The sequence below is a fragment of the Scyliorhinus canicula genome, chromosome 13, assembly GCF_902713615.1.
Source record: "Scyliorhinus canicula chromosome 13, sScyCan1.1, whole genome shotgun sequence".
In the NCBI taxonomy this organism is placed as follows: Eukaryota; Metazoa; Chordata; class Chondrichthyes; order Carcharhiniformes; family Scyliorhinidae; genus Scyliorhinus; species Scyliorhinus canicula.
Window position 1 is genome coordinate 158,333,855 of NC_052158.1, and position 25,023 is coordinate 158,358,877.

The window sequence follows — 25,023 nt, forward strand, 5'->3', positions numbered from 1 at the left end:
GTAGTGGGTGCCTGGAACTCGCTGCCAGAGGAGGTGGTGGAAGCAGGGACGATGGTGATGTTTACGGGGCATCTTGACAAATACATGAATAGGATGGGAATAGAGGGATACGGACCCCGGAAGTGCAGAACATTTTATTTAGATGGGCAGCATGGTCGACACAGGCTTGGAGGGCCATAGGGCCTGTTCCAGTGCTGTACTTTTCTGTGTTCTTTGTTCTTTGACAATGGCAAACATTCAAGGAACGCATGGGGGAACTACAGGAACTGTTCATTCCTGTCTGGCACAAAAGCAAAGGAGGTAAGTGGGCTAATCCATGGCTTACAAAGGAAATTAGAAATAGTATCCGATACAAGGACGAATTATGCAGATTGGCCAAGAAATTGAGATTGGGAGCAGTTTAGAATTCATCAAAGAAGGACAGTGATTGATTAAGATGGGGAAAGTACAGTATGAAAGGAAGCTTGCAGGGAACATAAAGACTGACACTAAGAGTTTCTATAGATATGTGAAGAGAAAGAGATTGATAAAGAGAAAAGTAGGCCGCCTACAGACAGAAATGCATAATAAGGGACAAAGAAATGGCTGAGCAATTGAATACATACTTTGGTTCTGTCTTCACAAAATAGGAGACAAATCAGATACCAGAAATGTTGGAGAATTAAAGGTTTAGTGAGAGGGAAGAACTGAGGGAGGTCAACTTTAGCAGAGAAATGGTGCTGGGAAAATTGATGTGATTGAAGGCGGATAAATCCCCAGGGCCTGAGAATCTGCATCTCAGAGAGCTTAAGGACGTGGCTCTGGAAATAGTGGATGCATTGGTGGTCATCTTCCAGGATTCTATGGACTTTAGAATTGTCCCTGCAGATTGGAGGGTAGCTCAAGTCATTCCGATATTCAAAAAAGAAGGTAGAGAGATAGCAGGGAATTATAGACCAGTGAGCCAAACATCGGTATTGGAGAAAATGCTTGAATCCATTATCAAAGACTTTATCGCGGAACATTTAGAAAGCAGTGGCAGGATCAGTCAGAGTCAACATGGACTTTTGAAGGGGAAGTCATGCTTGACAAATCTGTTGGAATTCTTTGAAGATGTAACTAATACAGTTGTCAAGAGGATCCGCTCGATGTGGTATGTTTGGGCTTTCAGATGGTGCTTGACAAAGTCCCGCATAAGAGATTATTCTGCAAGATTAATGTGCATGGAATTGGGGGAAATGTATTGAGATGGATAGAAAACTCGTTGACAGAGAGGAAACAGGGAGTTGGAATTAATGGACCCTTTTCTAATTGGCAGGCAGTAACAAGTGGGGTGCCACAAAGATCGGTGCTGGAACCCCAACTATTCACAATATATGTTAATGATGTGGATGAGGGAACAAAATGTAACATCTCAAATTTTGCAGATGTTACCAAGTTGGGTGGGAACGTGAACTCTGACGTGGATCCAGAGATCCTACAGCATGATCTGGACAGGTTGGGCAAGTGGGCAAATCAATGGCAGATACATTATCATTTGGATAAGTGTGAGGTTATTCACTTTGGAAGCATAAACAGGAAGGCAGATTGATAACTGAACGGTTGTAAATTGGTAGAGGGGAATGTGCAGCTCGACCTGGGTCTCCTTGTGCACCAGTCGCTGAAGGTAAGCATGCAGGTGCAGCAGGTGGCAATGAAGGCTAATGGTATGTCGGCATTCATTGCAAGATGTTTCAAGTACAGGATCAGGGATGTGTTGTTGCAATTATACAGGGCCTTTGTAAGGCCACACCTAGAATATTGTGGGCAGTTTTGTCTCCGTTCCTGAGGAAGAATGTTCTTGCTCTCGAGGGAGTGTAGCAAAGGTTTCCCAAATGTTTCCAAGGATGGCGGGACTGTCACATGAGGAGAGATTGACTAGGTTGCAATTGTTCTTGCTGGAGTTCAGAAGAATGAGGCAGGATCTCATAGAGACTCATATTTATTGATTAATAAATGTATTTATTTTATTTTATTTATTTTAATTTTAAAATTCTAACAGGACTAGACAGGATGGATGCAGGGAAGATGCCCCCCATGGTGGGTGTGTCCAGAACCAGGGGTCACAGTCTGAGGATTCAGGATAAACCATTTTGGAGAGAGATGAGGAGACATTGCTTCATCCAAAGAGTGGTGAGCCTGTGGAATTCATTACCACAGGAAATAGTTGATGCTAAAACGTTGAATATATTCAAGAGGCGGCTAGATATAGCAATTGGGGCGAATGGGATCATAGGTTATGGGGAGAAAGCACAATTAGGCTATTGAGTTGGATGATGAGCCATGATCGTGATAAATGGAATGTCCAAAAGGCCTCCTCCTCTTCTTATCTTCTATGTATCAATGCAAGATTTGAATGTGGAATGGGAGAAACTTGCAAAACATAAAAAATATTTAGTGAAAGCGATTCAGCTTTAAAATGATCGAATCAAATGACAAACCAACTTTTCCATTATGAATTGAGGAGTTGTCCAGCAGTAGGAGTATTAAGACGCATTCTGTAAATGTTGACATCTTCGACATCGTATCTGCAAACAAGCTCAGTTTGAAAGTAATGAGACAGGGTCACATGCCCCTCTCTGGTCATATTCTGGCCGTAGGACATTGTAGAGGCAAAATAAACGATGGTTCTTTCGTTGCTGAGGTGCAGAAGAGTCTCGAGAATTGAAGGAATACTGTCATCAAAATACATAATATCCGAACACAGGATATAGTCGTAGTCTGAGGGAAACAGGGTGTTGTCAAGGCCCCAGCGGAGGGCGCGAACTTTGACCTGAGGTTTGAAAGAAGAAGGGATGTTGAAAGACACATTCCGTTCTATTCCATTCAGCAGCTCTGGTTGGTCTGTAATGGTGACATCTCCACCTGAAACAAGAAAAAGAGAGACCTATCTCCGTTATCGCCGTGAATGGGGACAAATCCTAAACTTTATTCCCAAGCAGCACGACTGTCATTTATTTTGTTCCCATTTTCCTGGCATTCTCTGGAGATAACAACACAAGTCATCAGTGATTCTTCGGGTCTGGGCACTCGAGGTAAAGAATCATAGTAACAGGAGACACCATTCTAGAAACACTGGTGTTTCACACTTTTAAATTTATGATTGAAAAATCAGGTATTGGTGGCCCTATTTGGCGGTTGTTCAGTTCTGGAATCAAGGAACAACATAGGCAGAGGGGCAGGTTACTCAGCCTGAAGAGCAGGTTCTGTTATAACATGCAGTTAAGGGATTGCAGCATAGCACCACTAGAAATAAAGTGTGTCATGTGATACACTTTCTGTTTCCCTGCTATCAATAAGCACACGCGCACATAGTTCTACAGCTCTGAGATCATTAAGCTTTATGTCCATATATGTCTGTTTACATGTGCATATTCATCATAAATGATCGCAAAATGTGTTTACCCATCCCTATGGGAAATTAATGATTGTAAGAACATAACATAAGATAAGAACTCGGAGCAGGAGTCGGCCACCTGGCCCTTCGAGCCTGCTCTGCCACTCAATGAGATCATGGCTGATCTTTTGTGGACTCAGTTCCACTTTACCGCCTGAACACCATAACCCTTTATTCCTTTATTCTTCAAAACATTATCTATCTTTATCTTGAAAACATTTAATGAAGGAGCCTCAAATACTTCACTGGGTAGGGAATTCCATAGATGGAATTATATATCGTCATTGCAACAGCACAAGTCCCAACTGATTCTATATAATGCATAACTTCACATTATTTCCTAATTTTGACCAATATCCTTCACAAATTTTTAAAAAATCATTCCATCGATGTTTTGAATCATCCAATTCTCTACCTGCATCACATAAATTTGGGAGACATTTTCTGATTACTGTTACCTTTTCGTTGAGAAAGTTCCCTTGGTTTATCCTGGAAATTGAGTTTTTTTTTATCAGGAGATGTTGAGAAGTTTGGACCTGCAATCATTGACGTTCAGCAGAATGGAAGACGTGACCTTATTGGGACACATAGGGTCCTCGGGGGCTTAACGGGGTTGACGCTGAGAGTTATTTTCCCCTGTGGGAGACTTTAAGATCAGAGGGCCGAATATCTAAGTAAGGGGTTGCCCATTTTAAACAATTATGTGGGAGAATTTATTCTTTCAGAGCATAGAGAATTTGTGGAATTCTCTATCGCAGAGAACTGTGCAGGCGTGGTCATTAACTATATTCAAGGCTGATAGATACTAATAAAGATTATTTCATTAAGAATTTGTATGTAGACAAGCCGTTAAGGATGTTGTGCTTATAAGCTTAAATTACTCTTGCTCCACCTTCCTGATAAAATTCAGCCGCAGTGGTTGGTAACACATTACATAATATTAGATCTGGTCATACCGAGCAAAAAGAAAAATGGTCGTATTTCTTGGTGATGAACTAACTCAATCGCAGATAATGATTGCAAGAGTTGTGCAGGGTAGTGTCTTGGATACAAACATCATTAGCCACTTAATGATTGACCATTCCATCCTCCCCCCCCCCCCCCCCCCCCCCCCCGCCACCGCCCCCATCCCCATCATATTGCCAGAATTGGGGATGTTCGCTGATGGATGCACAAGTTTTTGTTACAATTCACAACTTCTCTGATACTGCCCGTAGACAACAAGAGTTAGACAACATTCAGATTTGCACAGAGAATTATGTGAGAATCACAGAATCACACGACACAGAACACGCCCTTTAGCCTCTACAGTGACAGGTGAAAAACAGCTTGCCAACCTAACTAATTCCTCCTACCAGCACATAGCCATAGTCCTGTGACGTGCCCAGTGCTCATCCAGGTACTTTGTAAGGATTATGAGGTCCATTCCTCAAAAGCGAGCACTTTTCCAGGAGACACATCCGGAGTGAGACTCGTACAGAGTGGGGATTGAAACTTGGTAATTTGGTGCAGTGAGGTAATTCGGTGCAGAGTGTGAGGAGGTGCTTTTTAACCCTGGTAAGTGACTGGTAAGTAGTCTCTCTTTTTCTTTTCATTGTCTAATTTATTTATTTTTATTTTGAAATTCTAGTTGTTTAAGTTTACCAAGGGTTTAAGACATGGCAGGAGATCCCAGACCCGTGTCATGCTCCTCGTGTGCGATGTGGGAGCTCAGGGACACGTCCACTGTCCCTGGCTCCTTCACGTGCAAGAAGTGTGTTCAGTTGCAACTCTTGTTAGACCGCTTGACGGCTCTGGAGCTGCGGATGGACTCACTTTGGAGCATCCGCGATGCTGAGGAGGTCGTGGATAGCACGTTTAGCGAGTTGGTCACACCGCAGGTGAAGGTTACTGAGGGAGATAGAAAATGGGTGACCAAAAGAAAGAGCAAGAGTAGGAAGGCAGTGCAGGTGTCCCCTGCGGTCATTTCCCTGCAAAACAGATATACCGCTTTGGATACTGTTGAGGGAGATGGCTCACTAGGGGAAGGCAGCAGCAGCCAGGTTCATGGCACCGTGGCTGGCTCTGCTGCACAGCAGGGCAGGAAGAAAAATGGCAGGGCTATAGTGATAGGGGACTCGATCGTAAGGGGAATAGACAGGCGGTTCTGTGGACGCAATCGAGACTCCAGGATGGTATGTTGCCTCCCTGGTGCAAGGGTCAAGGATGTCTCGGAGCGGCTGCAGGACATTCTGGGGGGGGAGGGTGAACAGCCAGCTGTCGTGGTGCACATAGGCACCAACGATATAGGTAAAAAACGGGATGAGGTCCTACAAGCGGAATTCAGGGAGTTAGGAGTTAAACTAAAAAGTAGGACCTCAAATGTAGTAATCTCAGGATTGCTACCAGTGCCACGAGCTAGTCAGAGTAGGAATTTCAGGATAGATAGGATGAATGCGTGGCTTGAGAGATGGTGCAAGAGGGAGGGATTCAAATTCCTGGGGCATTGGGACCGGTTCTGGGGGAGGTGGGACCAGTACAAACCGGACGGTCTGCACTTGGGCAGGACTGGAACCGATGTCCTAGGGGGGGTGTTTTCTAGAGCTGTTGGGGAGGGTTTAAACTAATGTGGCAGGGGGATGGGAACCAATGCTGGAAGTTGGAAGGTAGTAAAACAGGGACAGAAACAAAAGGAAGTAAGGGGAAAAGTGCAAGGCAGAGAAGACATAGTCAGAAATCCATAAGGGCGACAGTACAAGGTACAGTGACTGAGGGGAGCACAGTGAATAGGCCCAGTAATAACAAATGGAATAAAACTGGAGATGTTAAGATTCAAAACAGAGGTAAAAAAACCAACATAAGTGTACTTTACCTGAATGCTCGTAGTATTCGGAATAAAGTAAATGAGTTGGTGGCACAAATCATCGTAAATGACTATGATTTAGTGGCCATTACTGAAACATGGTTAAAGGATGGTCACGACTGGGAGTTAAATATCCGAGGGTATCAAACTATTCGGAAGGACAGAGTGGATGGTAAGGGAGGTGGTGTTGCTCTGTTATTTAAGGATGACATCCGGCAATAGTAAGGGATGACATCGGTGCTATGGAGGATAAGGTTGAATCCATTTGGGTGGAAATCAGGAATAGTAAGGCGAAAAAGTCACTAATAGGAGTAGTCTATCGGCCACCAAATAGTAACGAGATGGTGGGGCAGGCAATAAACAAAGAAATAACTGATGCATGTAGAAATGGTACAGCAGTTATCATGGGGGATTTTAATCTACATGTCGATTGGTTTAACCAGGTCGGTCAAGGCAACCGTGAGGAGGAGTTTATAGAATGTATCCGCGATAGTTTCCTAGAACAGTATGTAATGGAACCTACGAGGGAACAAGCGGTCCTAGATCTTGTCCTGTGTAATGAGACAGGATTGATTCATGATCTCATAATTAGGGATCCTCTCGGAAGGAGCGATCACAATATGGTGGAATTTAAAATACAGATGGAGGGTGAGAAAGTAAAATCAAATACTAGTGTTTTGTGTTTAAACAAAGGAGGTTACAAGGGGATGAGAGAAGAACTAGCTAAGGTAGACTGGGAGCTAAGACTTTATGGTGGAACAGTTGAGGAACAGTGGAGAACCTTCCAAGCGATTTTTCACAGTGCTCAGCAAAGGTTTATACCAACAAAAAGGAAGGACGGAAGAAAGAGGGAAAATCGACCGTGGATATCTAAGGAAATAAGGGAGAGTATCAAATTGAAGGAAAAAGCATATAAAGTGGCAAAGATTGCTGGGAGATTAGAGGACTGGGAAATCTTTAGGGGGCAACAGAAAGCTACTAAAAAAGCTATAAAGAAGAGTAAGATAGAGTTTGAGAGTAACCTTGCTCAGAATATAAAAACAGACAGTAAAAGTTTTTACAAATATATAAGACAAAAAAGAGTGGCTAAGGTAAATAGCGGTCCTTTAGAGGATGAGAAGGGAGTTTTAATAATGGGAAATGAGGAAATGGCTGAGGAACTGAACAGGTTTTTTGGGTCGGTCTTCACAGTGGAAGACACAAATAACATGCCAGCGACTGATAGAAATGAGGTTATGACAGGTGAGGACCTTGAGAGGATTGTTATCACTAAGGAGGGAGTGATGGGAAAGCTAATGGGACTAAAGGTAGACAAGTCTCCTGGCCCTGATGGAATGCATCCCAGAGTGCTAAAAGAGATGGCTAGGGAAATTGCAGATGCACTTGTGATAATTTACCGAAATTCACTAGACTCTGGGGTGGTCCCGGTGGATTGGAAATTAGCAAACGTGACGCCACTGTTTAAAAAAGGAGGTAGGCAGAAAGCAGGAAATTATAGGCCAGTGAGTTTAACTTCGGTAATAGGGAAGATGATGGAATCTATCATCAAGGAAGAAATTGCGAGGCATCTGGATAGAAATTGTCCCATTGGGCAGACGCAGCATGGGTTCGTAAAAGGCAGGTCATGCCTAACTAATTTAGTGGAATTTTTTGAAGACATTACCAGAGCAGTAGATAACGGGGAGCCGATGGATGTGGTATATCTGGATTTCCAGAAAGCCTTTGACAAGGTGCCACACAAAAGGTTGCTGCATAAGATAAAGATGCATGGCATTAAGGGTAAAGTAGTAGCATGGATAGAGGATTGGTTAATTAATAGAAAGCAAAGAGTTTGGATAAATGGGTGTTTCTCTGGTTGGCAGTCAGTGGCTAGTGGTGTCCCTCAGGGATCCGTGTTGGGCCCACAATTGTTCACAATTTACATTGATGATTTGGAGTTGGGGACCAAGGGCAATGTGTCCAAGTTTGCAGATGACACTAAGATGAGTGGTAAAGCGAAAAGTGCAGAGGATACTGGAAGTCTGCAGAGGGATTTGGATAGATTAAGTGAATGGGCTCGGGACTGGGAGATGGAATACAATGTTGACAAATGTGAGGTTATCCATTTTGGTAGGAATAACAGCAAACGGGATTATTATTTAAACGATAAAATATTAAAGCATGCCGCTGTTCAGAGAGACTTGGGTGTGCTAGTGCATGAGTCACAGAAGGTTGGTTTACAAGTGCAACAGGTGATTAAGAAGGCAAATGGAATTTTGTCCTTCATTGCTAGAGGGATGGAGTTTAAGACTAGGGAGGTTATGTTGCAATTGTATAAGGTGTTAGTGCGGCCACACCTGGAGTATTGTGTTCAGTTTTGGTCTCCTTACTTGAGAAAGGACGTACTGGCACTGGAGGGTGTGCGAGGAGATTCACTAGGTTAATCCCAGAGCTGAAGGGGTTGGATTATGAGGAGAGGTTGAGTAGACTGGGACTGTACTCGTTGGAATTTAGAAGGATGAGGGGGGATCTTATAGAAACATTTAAAATTATGAAGGGAATAGATAGGATAGATGCGGGCAGGTTGTTTCCACTGGCGGGTGACAGCAGAACTAGGGGGCATAGCCTCAAAATAAGGGGAAGTAGATTTAGAACTGAGTTTAGGAGGAACTTCTTCACCCAAAGGGTTGTGAATCTATGGAATTCCTTGCCTAGTGAAGCAGTTGAGGCTCCTTCATTACATGTTTTTAAGGTAAATATAGATAGTTTTTTGAAGAATAAAGGGATTAAGGGTTATGGTGTTCGGGCCGGAAAGTGGAGCTGAGTCCACAAAAGATCAGCCATGATCTAATTGAATGGTGGAGCAGGCTCGAGGGGCCAGATGGCCTACTCCTGCTCCTAGTTCTTATGTTCTTATGTTCTTATTCCACCCTGTCAGGCTGTACAAGTAACATTTAACCATAATCCAACTGATAACGCAACAACCTCCCCTTGACATTCAATTGCATAATCCTCACTATCAGCATCCTATGGATTATGATTGGACAGAAGCAGAATTGGACTAGCCATATAAATACTGTGGCTGGAAGAGCAGGCCAGAAGCTGGGAGTTCTATTGTTAGTAACACATCACAACCACTGTGCGGCCTGTTCACCATATACAAGGTACAAAAGAGGAGTGTGATGGAATATTTCCCCGTTGCCTGTATGAGTGCAGCTATAATAACACTCAAGAGGCCCAGCTTAATTTCCAACATGTGCAGTTTAGGTGGATTGGCCATGCTGAATTGCCCTTTAGTGCCAAAGATGTGCGGGTTAGGTAGGGTTACGGGTATAGGGTGTGGGAGTGGGCTTAGGTAGGGTGCTCTTTCAGAAGGTCGAGGCAGACTCGATTGTTCAATGGGCTCCTTCTGCACTGTCCGGAGATTGTGATTCTCTGACAAAGAAGCCGACTGGATTGGCAATCCATCAGCCATCATCCAACATCTTCAACATTTACCTCCACCAGCGGTGAACAATGGTAGCGCTGTTCATAATCTGGATGATGTCCTGCAGCAACTCACTTAGCCACCTTGGCAGCACCTTCCAAACCTCTGACCTATACCAGGTAGGAGGACAAGCACAACAAATGTCTGGGAGCTCTGCCAGATGCAAGTTCCCCTCTAAACCACACACCTTCCTCGCTTTGAAATAGATTGATCTTCTTTCACTTTCACTGTCATTGAACTTGAAGTCCCGTAGCTCCCTCCCTAACAGCACTGTGGTGTTTGTACTGCACGTGGACTGCAGAAGCACCAGAAGGCAGTCCATCACCACATTCTCAAGGGCAATTCATGATGTGTGATAAATGCTGCTTTAGCCAACGGCAACCGCAACCCACAAAATAATTGAAAAATGCACAAGCATCTTCAAAAATTATTGTTCCACCTGTGGGTACATAAAGTGTATTTACTCACCCAGAAGAGCAACAAGAATGCTCACAATTCCAGTGCCCGCTCCAAGTTCAATCACTTTCTTATCCGAAAATCTTATTCCCTCTTTCTCAAAGTACTGACACAGACCACGAGCCTTTAACATGAAAAAGCATATTTCTATGTTGCAATGCAGCAGTTAAAGAGCATCGTATGAACATATGAACATATGAACATGCAAATTAGGAGCAGCAGTAAACCATTCAGCCCCTTGTGCCTGCTTCAACATTTAGAACAGTATTGCTGATCAGGGGCGAAATTCTCCGACCCCCAGCAGGGTCGGAGAATTGCCTGGGGCCGCCGAAAATCCCGCCCCCGCCGTGGCAGAGATTCTCCGCCACCCGGGAAGTGGCGGTGGCGGGAATCTCGCCACTCCGATCGGAGAGGCTCCTGCGGTGATTCTCCGGCCCGGATGGGCCGAAGTCCCGCCGCTGGGAGGCCTCTCCCACCGCCAAGGTTTGAACCACCTCTGGAACGGCGGGATCAGTGGCGCGAGCGGGCCCAGGGGTCCTGGGGGGGGGGGGGGGCGGGGGGTGATCGAATCCCTGGGGGTGCCCCCACGGTGGCCTGGCCAGCGATCAGGGCCCCCCGCTCAGACTCCGGGCCAGTGCCCTGGGTGCACTATTTCTCCTCCGCGGCCGCCACGGCCTTCACCATGGCGGAAGCGGAAGAGAACCCCACATCGCGCATGCGCCGGCAGTGACATCAGCAGCCAGCTGCCGCTGATGTCACTGCCGCCGCATGCGCCGACAGGCGAAAGCGTCGACCGGCGAAAGCCTTTCGGCCAGCCCCGCTGCCGGGGGCGCCGGTGTTTTGCGCCAGTCTTCTGGTGCCAAACGCTCCGGCGCGGGGCTGGCACCCAAAGGTGGGGAGAATTCCCCACCTTTGGGGAGGCCCGGCCCCTGAGTGGTTGGCGCCATTCCCCTACACCGGGACCCTCCGTCACGCCGGGTAGGGGAGAATCCCACCCAGGATGTGGCCTCAAACCGATTTTCTATATCGCCCCCAATTGGTTGAGACTTGTCAATTAAGAAGCTTTGGTATTCAATTACCCAGCCTATGCTACACGCTCGAGGGTAGTATTCCACACACTAAAATTTTTCTGAGAGAGAATAGATTGGTATATCGGCATTGTAAAAGGGAGACCAGTTATTTTTGAACTCTACCCTATAGTTCCAAACTCTTCCATAAGGGAAAATATCCATCCACCATCGATTTTGTTAATTTCCCTCAGCATTTTATAAGTTTCATTAACGTCATCTCTCGTTCTTCTAAATGTAGATAGAGCCAACCTGTCAAACCTTTCCTCACAACATTAGACCCTCTTCCCAGGAATGAGTCGAGTGTCTGATTTGTTTCTGAGTTTTTTGTTATAAACAAAATAAACAGATCAAAACTGGACAAAATATTCCAGATATAATCGTCATTCATACAATTTTAACAAAACTTCCATACTTTTATGTTCTAATTCCCTTGCAATAAACTATATCATTCCATCAGCCTTCCTAACCTTTTGCTTTGCCATCGTATTAAATTTTCCTGATTTAATATATTCGGACAGTCAGACCCGACTTGTTTTACAATCTTTCACCATTTCTATGCTACTTTCCTATTGATTCCTACAAGTTAACCTAGCATCAGGAATGGTGCTCATTTAGCTATATATTTTTAAAGGGAGATGGCCAGCACTCTCCCCAATTGCAAAAAAAAGAGACAGCAACTTCAGCTGACTGGGCAGAAACTTTTTTAAGTTGACTCCCGAAGGTTTCTGTCAGTGTTACCTTGCTCCCCCATAGGCGACATGGTTGTAGTCTTTGAAAATAAAGAGCAAAGAAAAGAAAAGTGAATCTAAGAGCAGAATAACATTGTTAAAAGACTGTAAAAAAGAGCTGTGCATGTTTACATCTCCGAAGGAAAGGATTTTAAATTACATAGTGGGAGAAAGGGATACAAATTTGGAAAATGTGGCTCGCCAAAGAGAGGAGATAGGCATGAGATATACGTCTTAATATATGAAATGGTAAACAGAAGGTGACAGGAAGGGATAAAGATTACAAATCAAGATTAAAACGCAGTAAAGTCTAAAGGTTACAAAAGTAATAAAATGTTAATACTGATGGCTCTGCATCTATCCGATCGCACGTAGCATTGAAACAAAACAGATGAACTGATGGTACAATTTTTTAAAAAGGTACAATCCGATAAATGGCTGCAGGATGTCATGTACTAGGACCTGTATATTGAAGGATAAGTGTTTTTAGGAAGCACAGGCAGCTTGGAAAGGTGGGATGTCGCTCTGCAAATTAATGGCTGCATTAATGCATTATGGAGGAATGAATTAAGTTCAAAGAATCTGAATGTGGAAGCAATGTGGTTTGAGGTAATAAATAAAAAAAGAAAGAAGACAGCGATGGCAGAGATGTGTATGTTCATCAATTGTAACGCTATGGTTAGACAAAGTATAAAAGAATAGATCATGAGACCTTGTCAGACAATATGACAATACACACATGGTTGTTATCTTGGGATTGTATCCAAGAACACCCCATTCTCGAGCTAATGAGGAAACATGGTATAATTGAAGTGCTACTATACAACAAAACAGGATTCATTGATAACGTCATGGTGAACGCACGACTCTGCAACAGTGAACATAATATGACTGAACATTACATCCAGTGTGAGGAAGGAAATAGTGGATTGAAGACTCATATTTTAAACTGAAATGCGAGCAATTGTGTGGGACTTAAAGCAGGGCGAGATTAAATTACCTGGAAAATTAGGTGAAGCTTTTGGTCAATAGAAATGCAATGGCCGCCATTAAAGGGATATTTTTAAATACACAGAATAAATCAATTCGATTGAGAAAAAATGTTCTGAGTGGTGGACCCACCATCTGTGGGTAACTGACTGAATATAGACTCAAATCTAAGGGGAGAAACATGCGTATAACTGTGGAAGGGCACGGGCAGCACGGTGGCCTAGTGGTTAGCACAACCGCCTCACGGCGCTGAGGTCCCAGGTTCGATCCCGGCTCTGGGTCACTGTCCGTGTGGAGTTTGCACGTTCTCCCCGTGTCTGCGTGGGTTTCGCCCCCACAACCCAAAAATGTGCAGAGTAGGTGTATTGGCCACGCTAAATTGGCCCTTAATTCGAAAAAATAATTGGCTAATCTAAATTTATAAAAAAAAAAACTGTGGAAGGGCAGGTGACAGCACAGAGGTTCGACAGAATATAAAGAACTAGATGGAAAGCTAGATGTAAATATAAAGATAGATTGAAAGAGATTCTATAGATTCTTATTGAAGAAGTTAACACAGAGATCATTGCTGCTGTCGAAATGAGTCTGGAAAGTTAATAATGGAAAATAAACAGCTGGCAACTAAATTGAACAGACATGTTGCAATGGGCTTATTTGTAGAATATATAAGTAACATGCGAGAACTACTTTAATATTAGGAAGGCAGAGAAAGACTCACGAAACTCTTAAAAATGTGCATATCCTAATGGACTTCATCCATGTCTTTTTAAATCAGTGGCAAATGACATAGTTGGTTTGCAGGTTATCATTTTCCAAAATCCCATTAAAGTGGTAAATAGGAAAAAATGAGAGGTCGTACTTAAAATCAGTCAGAGGGAAATTTTGGAAGCTACTATTAGCTTATTATATGGCAGGGAACTGAGAAACATCGAAGGCATTGAAGCAGGGAAAACACATTTTTGTGAAATGGAAATAGCAGTAATTGAATCATATTTTTACAGCATAGTATGAGGCCATTTGGCCCATTGAGTCTGCACTGGCTATCACGCAGTTATCTATTCTAACCACATTTTCCAGCACTTAGTCTGTCGCCTTGTATGTTATGACATTTAAATTCCTCAACTAAATGCTTTCAAAATATTGTGATGGTTCCCTTCTCCACTACCTTTTCAGGCAATGAATTCCAAACTTCCAACTTCCTCTGGGTGAAAACGTTTTTTCTCCAATTACTTCTAAATCATCTGCTGATTATGTTTAATCTATACCTCCTGGTTATAGACCCCTCAACTAAGGGGACTTGTTTCTCTCCATCTACCCTATCAATGTACTCCAAAATTGTGCTTTCCTCAAGCAGGTCTCCACTCAGCCTTCTCTGCTTTAAGGAAATTAACCACAGACTACCCACCGTCTCCTGATAGCGGAAGTGCTCCTGTTGAAGCAACACCCTGTTGAATCTCCTCTGCACCTTTTCGAGAGAAATCACATCCTTCATACAGTGCGACGACAAGGGCAGGGATTCTCCCCTACCTGGCGGGGCGGGGGGTCCCGGCGGGATGGAGTGGCGTGAACCACTCTGGCGTAGGGCCACCCCAAAGTTGCGGAGAATCCTCACTTTTAGGGACCAAGCCCTAACATTGGTTGGCGCCCTGTTGGCCAGCAGGAAAGGCCTTTGGTGCCACGCCAGCAGGGGCCAAAGGGACTTCGCGGCCGGCGGAAGTCCATGCATGCACCGGAGCGTCAGCGATTGCTGATGTCATTCCCACGCACGCGCAGGGGAGGGGGTCACTTCAACATCTGCCATCGTGAAGGCTATGGCCAACGCGGAAGGAAAAGATTGCCCCCACAGCACAGGCCCGCCCGCCGATTGGTGGGCCCTGATCGCAGACCAGGCCACCGTGGGGGCACATCCCGGGGCCAGATCACCCCGCGGCCCCCCCAGGAGGCCAGAGCCCACCTGCGCCGCCAGTCCCACCGGTGAGGTAGGTGTTTTGATTCCCGCCGGCAGGACCGGCATGACAGCAGCGGGACTTCAACCCATCGCGGAGAATCGCCGGGCGGTGGAGGGGCCCGCCGACAGGCGCGGCCCGATTCCCTCCCCCGCCGAATCTCTGATGCCGGAGACTTCAGGAGACGGCAGGGGCGGGATTCACGCCCCAGAACTGCATGTAGTATTCTCGTTGTGTTCTCATGAGCACTTTTTACAGCATCATTAATATCTCTTTGCTTTTATATTCTATGCCTCGGCTAATAGTGGCAGATATCCTCTATGCGTTTTTAACAATGTGCCCTGCTGCCTTCAGAGACCGATGGAAATTCACCCCAAGACCCCTCTGGTCCTCTGTACTTCCTAGTGCCCTACTGTCCAGCATGTTTTCCATTGCCTTGTTAGTTCACACACTTTTCATGGTTCAATTCTATTGGCCACTGTTCCATCCACCTTACCAGCCCATCTACATTGTCCTGTAATCTAATGCTTTCCTGTTCGCTAGTTAACATGCCATCCACTTCTGACCCTGCTGCAAATGTAATCATCACATCCTCACATTGCTGTCCAGATCATTAATGTACACTCCCAGCAGCAAGAAACCCAGCATCGATCCCTGCAGTTCTCCAGTAGGAACAGTTTTAAAGTCACAAAAACAACCTTCAATCATTAAACTCTGCCTCCTGTTACTAAGCCAGTTTTGGATTCAACTTTCCAATTTATCCTGGACCCCATGGCTCTTCCCTTCTTGTTCAGTCTTCCATGTGGGAACTTGTCAAACACCTTATGGAGTCCCATGTAGACTACTTCAACTGCACTTCTCTCATTCACACACCTCGTCACCTCCTTGAACAAGTCATGCCTAACTAACCGATTTATTAGAGTTCTTAGGAAGTGTAAATTGTGCTGTGGATAAATGGGAACCAATGGGTGTACTGTGCTTACATTTTCAGAAGGTATTTGATGAGGCTCCACATTGACGTGTATTGCGCAAGATAAACTCTCATAGTGTAGAAGGTATCATATCGGCATGGGCAGAAGATTAGCTAGCTTCCATGGTATTACAGATATCCATAAATGAGTCTTATTCTGGCTGGTGAAATGCAAAGCATAATGTGTCTCAGTGATCTGTGCTGGTGTTTCGGGGTTTTTAAACTTGTCTGAATGACCTGGATGAAAGGACAAATGGTATTATTACTAAATGTGGTGTAAAATTGCCCCTTTCGACAGGAAGAATAAAAAGTAGAATATTATCAGAATGAGAGTGATCACAGCGCTCTGAGATGTAGAGGGATCTGCCTTTCCCAGTGCAAGAAGTAAAGCCTGTGTACAGTATCGGTCTCCTTATTTAAGGAAAGATGATGTGAAAGCATTAGAAGCAGTTCAGAGAACATTTAGTAAACTGATATCGGGAATAGGTGGGCTGTCGAGCAAAAAACTATTAGACAGGCAAGACCTGTATCCGCTGGAGCCTCGCATATTAAGAGGAAACTTGATTGAAACAAAGAAGACCCTGAAGGATCGTGATAGGGTGGATGCAAATAGGATGTTTCCTCTTGTGGGAGAATCCAGAGCTAGTAGTCACAGATTAAGAATAAAGGGCTACCTATTTGATTTTTTTCCAATCAGAAGATTGTGAAGCTGTGGAGCACCTTTGTTCAAAAGGGCCAGGAATCAGCGTCTTTGAATTTTTTCAAGACAGATGTAGACAGGTTCTTGAGAAGCAAGGTCGGCGGTGCGATGTAGGTGGCGGGTTTGAGTCAAAAGTGCTATGAGTGTGAAGCAGGTGAATATGCCCAATGGCTCATTGGCCCACAACTCCTTTTAATTCGTATCTTTGGATGTAATCCTAAATGTTGGTCGGTGCGGTATGAATGAACTTTGGAACAATTCATCATATTCCATTTGGAATTGAAATAAAATTATGTTTGGCAATAAACTTAGAATAGGAAAAGATGATGCGGACTGACACAGGGGAATTATTTAGTCTTGATGTGAGGAGTTTGTTCTTCATGATGGTGAAATGTTTATGAATTGATGCAGCAAGATGGGCTGAATGGATTTTATCCACTGTACAGGAGTTGTACAGGCATTCTCCGATACTGTTTGGGGGGTTTCACCTCTATAATGCCCAGTAGTGAAGAGCTTTAAACATTGAAAAGTATCAATCTGGTTCTCATGGGAAGTAGTGGCAAAATGGTCCCATCCGAAAGATTATAAATGCATTAATTCCTTCAGTATTCAAAGGTGGCAGGTGCTATGAGGAATACTCTGTGCTGTGGAGCGATGCTAACAACAGGGATTAAATTCCCCAAGCGCGGGGTTAATAATTATAATCATTATTCACCACAAGTAGGCTTATATTAACACTGCAATGTAGGGTTGCTGTCAAAATTCCCTAGTAGCCACACACAAGCGTCTGTTCGGATGCACTAAGGGAGAATTCAGAATGGCCAATTTACCTAACAATCTTTCGGGACATGTGGGAGGAAACCAGAGCACCCGGAGGAAACCCAAGCAGACACGGGAGAACATGCAGACTCTGCACAGACAGTGACCCAAGCCGGGAATCGTCGTCAGGACCCTGGCGTTAAGAAGCAACAGTGCTAACCACTGTGCTACAGCGGTTATGCATGGAGGCCGCGCCTTGCTCATGCCTCAGGTGTGGTGATCCACAGGTAAATCGCCACCACACAGTTCTCTCTCAAAGGGGAGAGCAGCCTCTGGGACTGTGGTGACATTTAGATTTTTACCCTGGGTCTCTGGAACACAACTCCAGTAACAGCACCGCCAGCCACTGCCTTCCGTTATCTCGCTCCACGATTTGCACAGTTGACGAGCAGCACACTTTAGTTTTGTATTCATATTGCGATGAACAACAGCTAGAAAAGATCATACATTTATTGACCTGCCGCAATGGGTTCATTCCAGTCAACCTCATCACACCCTCAAGCAACTGCTGGCGAATGGTTTACTGTGAAACCCAACTCATATTCCCTTCCAGTTAAATGCAGCTTTGGAAGATTAGAAACATGATCAATGCTCCCAGCTGATTCCTGTTGAACCTGCACATTTGACAAAAGGGAACTGAGGTGAACTTACAGCTTCCCAGACCGTAGATCCAAATCCAAGCCCAGAATGTGAATTTACACCGATTTCTAATGTGAAACCACAGGTTTGGTAGCAGTCTTTCCTTCTGAAATCACCGTCCTCGTAGATACGCAGAGAAGAGGCTCTTTGCATCAGTTTCATCACCTTCATCGCGGAAATTTTGTTGGATTCTCTGCGGTTTCTGCTGGATCAATCTCAGAGGCAGCCGCGTATCTTTACTTGATTCTTTCTAGGTAAAAGAAAATTTGATTTTTCAATCAGACGATTTGTAACCGTCATTAACTCTTTCCAGTACAACAAACTGAGTCTGTGAAAAGTTTAGACACATTAGTGTAGAAATTCATCTTAGTCATTGAATTAAAATTGTCTGTGTCCAAAATTGTCTGTTATACCCTCAACCCTCAGCAGTATTGAACCAGAGAGAGATGAATATCGAGCGGGTCGGGGACCAAATGATGGATTTGATGTCGCTTCTCTTCCACAACTGTCCAAGTGACTATGAAAATGACCATTGACTCAGGGAAGAGTAGAGCAGTGAGCTGACACGATTATAACACTAACAGCTGTGGGAAGTATAACCGTTCCAAATAAATTGTACATTTTGGCCAGAACATGACGTCTCGTTTTGTTGGAAGTAAATGAAACTGTTGCAAGAAACACCGAAAACATTTAGTATTCACGAACAGGAAAAACGTTTAGTCATGAACAACTTAATCTTTAAATCTTTAGGTGCTGATAGTGCTTCACAATATTCTATTATTCAACTTCAAATTGTCGACCTTCAGATTCTGTGAAATCTAAATAACTATCACTACTTATCAATAGCAGGAAAAGCAAGTCAATTGAACGGATTCATCCAACCGCATCTTTGGACATCCTAATTCGTTGGTGAAAATCGTCAGGTTTATTTTGTCAAATCGGATATTTGTGCCATATCTAAATCTCTCTCTGTAATGCCGTGTCCCGATCTCCACGCTGACAATACAATTTGTAATTTGAACTCTGGTTTCTGCCGGCAATTTCATTGCAAGCAATGTTGGATTGCAAGCAGTCCAAAGATGTGCGGGTTAGGTGGATTGGCCATGCTAAATTGCCCGTAGTGTCCTAATAAAAGTAAGGTTAAGGAGGGGGGTTGTTGGGTTATGGGTATAGGGTGGATACGTGGGTTTGAGTGGGGTGATCATGGCTCGGCACAACATTGAGGGCCGAAGGGCCTGTTCTGTGCTGTACTGTTCTATGTTCTATGTTCTGTGTTAGTAAACAACACATGGGAGCCTCAATTTCTAGTGGTAATTTACACATTCATCGAATACTTTGCAGAGAACTTGTCCCTTACACTGAAGGTGAATTTGCAGTTTCGTCTGCATCGGAGAGCCTTTCTTAATTTTTGGCGATCAGAATTCGACATGGTATTCCAGATTAAGTGTGCCAATGCACCACACAGTATTATCAATATTCCCACTTACATGATCCATTTTTTGATCATGTGGTTCGTAATTATATTCCCTTGTTGGTATCTGTGCGGTATTAGTTAGACATATTGAATCTTGACTCCATTATGACTCCTGGGTCTCCATGTGTCTCATCCGATTTCAACACTATTTCTGGATTATGTTTTTTTTATTTGTTCTTGGGATGTGGATGTCATTGGCTGGGCCAGTGTTTGCCGCACATTCCACTTCACCCATGAAGTGAGTGGCCTTTCTGGGCTATTTCAGTTGTGAGAAATTAAGAATCAGCCGCATCTCTGTGTGGGTCTGCAGTCACATATAGGCCAGACCCGGCAAGGGAGGGAAAATTCTTTCCCGAAAGAACATTAGTGAAACAAATGGGTTTTCACATCAACCAGAAATGGTTTTATGGTCATCATTCGACTTTGTTCCCGATTTATATTGCACTCTGGTGGGATTTGAACCCAAGGCCCAGGGCATTACTCTGGATCTCTGTATTACTAGTCCAGTAACACTCTCACTATGTCACCGCCTCCCCAATAACGTGAATCATTCATATTATTTCTTTGGACATTGCCCACATTGTACTTTTCATTTCAATATCTTTTTCTCATTCATTCTATCATTTCTCATTTGCCTGCCATGATTTAACTTTCCATTTTGGCTTGGCATCATGTGAAAATGTGGCATGCTGGTTGGGAATTTTGGCCAGTGATTTAAATTAGGAATACTAGTGCCAGTGTTGTTTTATTACCCATTCCACTCACAGGTTTCCGACTCGGATATAAATGTTATGACACCATGGGCGGGTGTGCAGTCAATTCCAGCCCCACATACCCTGTGACCAACCAAACATCAGTGAATTAACCAATAATTTGCATTTTCCAAAAATCTGTAACTTGACTGCTCTAATGAGTTACAGACACCAGGGGCGGAATTCTCCGACCCCCCCCCCCCTCGCAGGGTCGGGGAATCGCCCGGGGCCAGCATAAATCCCGCCCCAGCCGTGGCCGGAATTCTCCGCCACCCGGGAATTGGCGGGCCCCCTGTGGTGATTCTCTGGCCCGCGATGGGCTGAAGTCCCGCCGCTGTCAGGCCTCTCCCGCTGACGTGGTTTAAACCACCTCTGTGCCGGCGGGATTGGCGGCGCGAACGGGCCCCCAGGGTCCTGGGGGGGAGGGCGCAGAGCGATCAGGCTCCAGGTGGTGCCCCCACGGTGGCCTGGCCGGCGATCAGGGCCCACCGATCGGCGGGTGGGCCAGTGCCATGGGGGCACTCTTTTTCTTCCACAGCCTCCACCATGGCAGAGGCGGAAGAGACCCCCTCCACCGTGCATGCGCGGACTCACACCGACCGGCAAAGGCCTTTCGGCCAGCCCCGACGCCGGCCAGCATAGTGCCAAAGGCCGTTGGCGCCAGGCGGTGGAGCGGAAGCCACTCCAGCGTGGGCCTAGCTCCTAAAGGTGCAACGCCGGAGTGGTTGGCGCCAGTTCGCTACGCCGGGACCCCCGTCCCGCCGGTAGAGGAGAATTTCGCCCCAGATTTATAAGTAAAACATTGATCAGCTGTTTATTGATAAAATGGAGAAAAGATAAACATATAAGAAAATAATAGGATAAGCGTCTGCCAGACTACCTAATGTGAAAACCCTATCCCACCCTCTAACTAGACACACACGAGACAACCACAAATTAAGGGTCGGCGGGGAATGAAATAACATGGGGATTAAGGGGATAGGTCTGAGATGAGTCTTTATATTTGTAGTTGCAGCCTCTGGATAATAGATTTACTCGAAGTTCAGTTTGGCGGAATTCTGTCATTTGACCACCAAATGGTGTTTTACCGAATAATTCTGTCCGGGGAGGCTGGTACGGGAATTGAACCGTGAACCGTGCTGGTCTGCTTGGTCTGCTTTATAAGCCAGCGATTTAGCCTTCTGAGCTAAACCAGCCCCTCTCAGTTCATATGTTATCCTGAATGTTGGTTGGTGCGTTTTGAATGAAATTTGGAGCGATTTGTAACATTCCATATTGTTCGGTAATAAATTGAGAATAGAAAAAAATGACACGTGGGAAATGTTACTTTAAACTTAATGCAAGGAGCTTGTTCTTCACGATGTTGAAACTTTTATTGATGAGTGCATCAAGATGGGCTGAATGGATGTTTCAGAAGTTTCCGCCGCTAAAATGTCCAGCAACTGAGAACTTTAAACAAGAAAAGTTTCAATCTGGGTCTCATGGCAGGTAGTGACAGAATGGTCCTATCTGAAAGATTATAAATGCATTAATACCTTCAGTATTCAAAGCTGGCAGACATCACAAGGGATAGTTTGTGGTGTGGAGTGACGCCAGAAACTGGGATTAAATTCTCTGAGAAGCAGAGGTTAATAATAATAATCTTTTTTCGTGTCACAAGTAGGCTTACATTAACACTGCAATGAAGTTACTGTGAAAAGCCCCTCGTCGCCACACTCCGGCGCCTGTTCGGGTGCACAGAGGGAGAATTCAGAATGTCCAATTCACCTAACAGGCACGCCTTTCTGGATTTGTGGGAGGAAACCGGAGCACCCGGGGAAATCCACGCAGACACGGGGGGAACGTGCAGACTCCGCACAGACAGTGACCCAAGCGGGAATCGAACCTGGGACCCTGGCGCTGTGAAGCAACAGTGCTAACCACTGTGCTACCATGCTGATGAAGGCACCACATTGCTCCGGCCTGAGGTGTAGTGATCTCAAGTAAATCAGCACCATACAGCTCTCTCTCAAAGGGGGAAAACGTTCTCTGGGACTGGAGTGACATTTGCATTTTATTCTGGGTGGCTCGAACATGAGTCCATAACAACCCCACCAGCCACTGCCTTCCGGTATCTCTCTCCACCAATTGCACAATTGACCGAGCAGCGCACTGTTCTCTTGGTTTCATATTGCTATGAACAAAAGCTAGAAAGGATCACGCATCTGTTAGCGTCCCGCAATGGATTCATTCCAGTCAACCTCTCCGCAACCTCAAGCAACTGCTGGAAAATTGTTTAATTTGGAACTAAACCCAACTCATATTCCCAGCCAGTTAAATGCAAATTTGGAAGATTAGAAACATGATCAATTCTTCCAGCTGATTCCCGTTGAACCTGCACATTTGACAAAAGCAAAGTGCGGTGAACTTACAGCGTTCCAGACTATGGATCCATATCCGAGCGTAGAACATGGATTCACACCGATTCCTACTTTAAAACCACAGGTGTTACAGTATTCTTTCAATCTGAAATCATTGTCCCCGTGGATATGCACAAAACAGGCTTTTTGCATCAGTTTCATCATCTTCGACCCGGACATTTCGCTGGATTTTCCTCGGTTTCTGCTGGATGAATCTCAGAGGCAGCCATGTATCGTCACTTGATTCCTTCTCGGTAAAAGAAAATGAGATTTTTCAATCAGAAGGTTTGTTAACGTAATTTTCTCTTTTCAGAACAAGATGCAGAGTCTGGGAAAAGTTGAGACACATTAATGCAGGAATTCACCTACATTGAATTAAAATTGCCTGTGTCCAACTGGACGTCTGTAATACCCTCCACCCTCAGCAGTATAGAACCAGAGAGAAATGAATATCGAGCGGGTCGGGGACCAAATGATGGATTTGATGCCGCTTCAGTTCCACAACTGTCCAAGTGACTATGGAAATGACCATTGACTCAGGGGAGAGTAGAGCAGTGAGCTGACACAATTATAACACTGACAGCTTGGTCTTTTTGGTCTGAACATGATGTCTCGTTTTGTTATAATGAATGAAACTTGCAAGAAACACCTGAAACATTTATCAATCACGAACAGAAAGTACAAATGAACAAGTACGAATGAACAAATTGTGATGATAGTGCTTCACATTTTGCTGATATTCAACGTCAATTTGTCGACCTTCAGATTGTATCAAATCTAAATTACTATCACCACTAGTCAATAGCTGGAAACGCTAGTTAATTGGGCGGATACATCCAAAAAGACCTTTGGACAACTTCCAGGTGCATCCGAATTCGTTCGTAAAAATCGTGAGGTTTATTGTTTCAGATCGGATGCCACACCCGCTTCTCTGTCTCAATGCAGTCTCCCGATCTCAACACTGATGATACACTTTGTAGTTTTAACTCATGTTGCTGGGTTTATGCCTGCAGCTTCATTACAATGTTTTGCGTTAGTAAACATCAGATAGATTTCTGGCTGGAATTTCCACATTCATCCACTACTTTGCTCAGAAGTCATCCCTTACACTGAAGATCAGTCTCTGCAGTATCGCGTGCATCGGAATGCCTTCCTTACGTTTCAGTGACCGGAATTGGACATGGTATTCCAGATTGCTTCTACCAGTGCACAATGCGATGTGGTCATTATTCCCACTGACGTGATCATTTTCTGATCATGTGGTTCAGGAATTATATTCCCTTGTTGGTATCTGTGCGGTATTAGTTAGACACATTGAATCTTGACCCCATTATGACTTCTGGGTCTCCATGAATCTCACCCTCATTCAACCCTTTTCCTGGAGTATGTTTTTTTGTTTGAACATGGGATGTGGGCGTCATTGGCTGGGCCAGTGTTTGCTGCCCATCCCAATTCACCCATGAACTGAGTGGCCTTGCTGGGCCATTCCAGTTGTGAGAAATTAAGAGTAAACCGCTTCTCTGTGTGGGCCTGCAGTCACATGTAGGCCAGACCCGGTCAGGATGGAAGATTTCTTTCCCTAAAGGACATTAGTTGAACAGATGGGTTTTTACCACATTCAGCAATGATTTCATTGTGATCATTAGACTTTTAATTCCATGTTAATTTTGCATTCCTGCGGGATTGGAAGCGAGGACCACAGGGCATTACCTGTATCTTTGAATTATTAGTCAGCAACAATATCACTGTCACCACCTCCCCAGTAACATGAATTATTCATATTATTTCATCCTACATTACGCACATTGTACTTCTCAATTAAATATCTTATTCTAATTAATTGTATAATTTCTCATTTACCTGTCATCATTTAACTTCCCATTTTATGTCGCCATCATGTGAAAATGTGACATACTGTTTTGTGAGGTAATGCATTTTGGAAGGTCTCATACAGGTCGGGAATATACAGTGAATAGTTGAACCCTCAAGAGTATTGACAGTCAGAGATATCTTGGTGTACAGGTCCACAGGTCACTGAAAGGGGCAACATAGGTGGAGAAGGTAGTCAATGAGCCATACGGCATGCATGCCTTCATTGACCAGGACATTGAGTATAAAAAGTGGCAAGTCATGTTGCAGCTGTATAGAACCTTAGATAGGCCACACTTGGAATATAGTGTTCAATTCTGGTTGCCACACTACCAGAAGGATGTGGAGGCTTTAGAGAGGGTGTGGAAGAGATTTACCAGGATGTTGCCTGGTATGAAGGGCATTAGCTATGAGGAGAGGTTGAATAAACTCGGTTTGTTCTCACTGAAACGAAGGCGGTTGAGGAACGACCTGATAGAGGTCTAAAA

At 44.5% G+C, this 25,023-nt stretch overlaps 1 protein-coding gene across 1 annotated transcript; it reads right to left on the reverse strand.

The window, feature by feature from the left end:
* Positions 1 to 2,332: 2,332 nt before the first annotated feature.
* LOC119976758 (EEF1A lysine methyltransferase 3-like) lies at positions 2,333 to 18,542 on the reverse strand. Its single transcript, XM_038817498.1, has 4 exons — positions 18,455 to 18,542; positions 18,054 to 18,291; positions 10,192 to 10,303; positions 2,333 to 2,883 (listed from the first exon to the last, which is right to left on the reverse strand). The coding sequence occupies exons 2-4, from the start codon at positions 18,210 to 18,212 to the stop codon at positions 2,471 to 2,473; spliced, it is 684 nt and encodes a 227-aa protein (XP_038673426.1). The 5' UTR covers positions 18,213 to 18,291; positions 18,455 to 18,542; the 3' UTR covers positions 2,333 to 2,470.
* Between the last annotated feature and the right edge of the window lie 6,481 nt (positions 18,543 to 25,023).

Bases quoted from the DNA above. Each gene is read 5' to 3' on its own strand.
- LOC119976758 (XM_038817498.1), bottom strand. From the start codon at position 18,212: ATGAAGGTGATGAAACTGATGCAAAGAGCCTCTTCTCTGCGTATCTAC. The intron at 10,304-18,053 runs GTAAGTTCACCT...TTCATGTTAAAG, and splicing joins GATCTACGGTCTGGGAAGCT to GCTCGTGGTCTGTGTCAGTA. The intron at 2,884-10,191 runs GTGAGTAAATAC...TTCTTGTTTCAG, and splicing joins CATTCTTGTTGCTCTTCTGG to GTGGAGATGTCACCATTACA.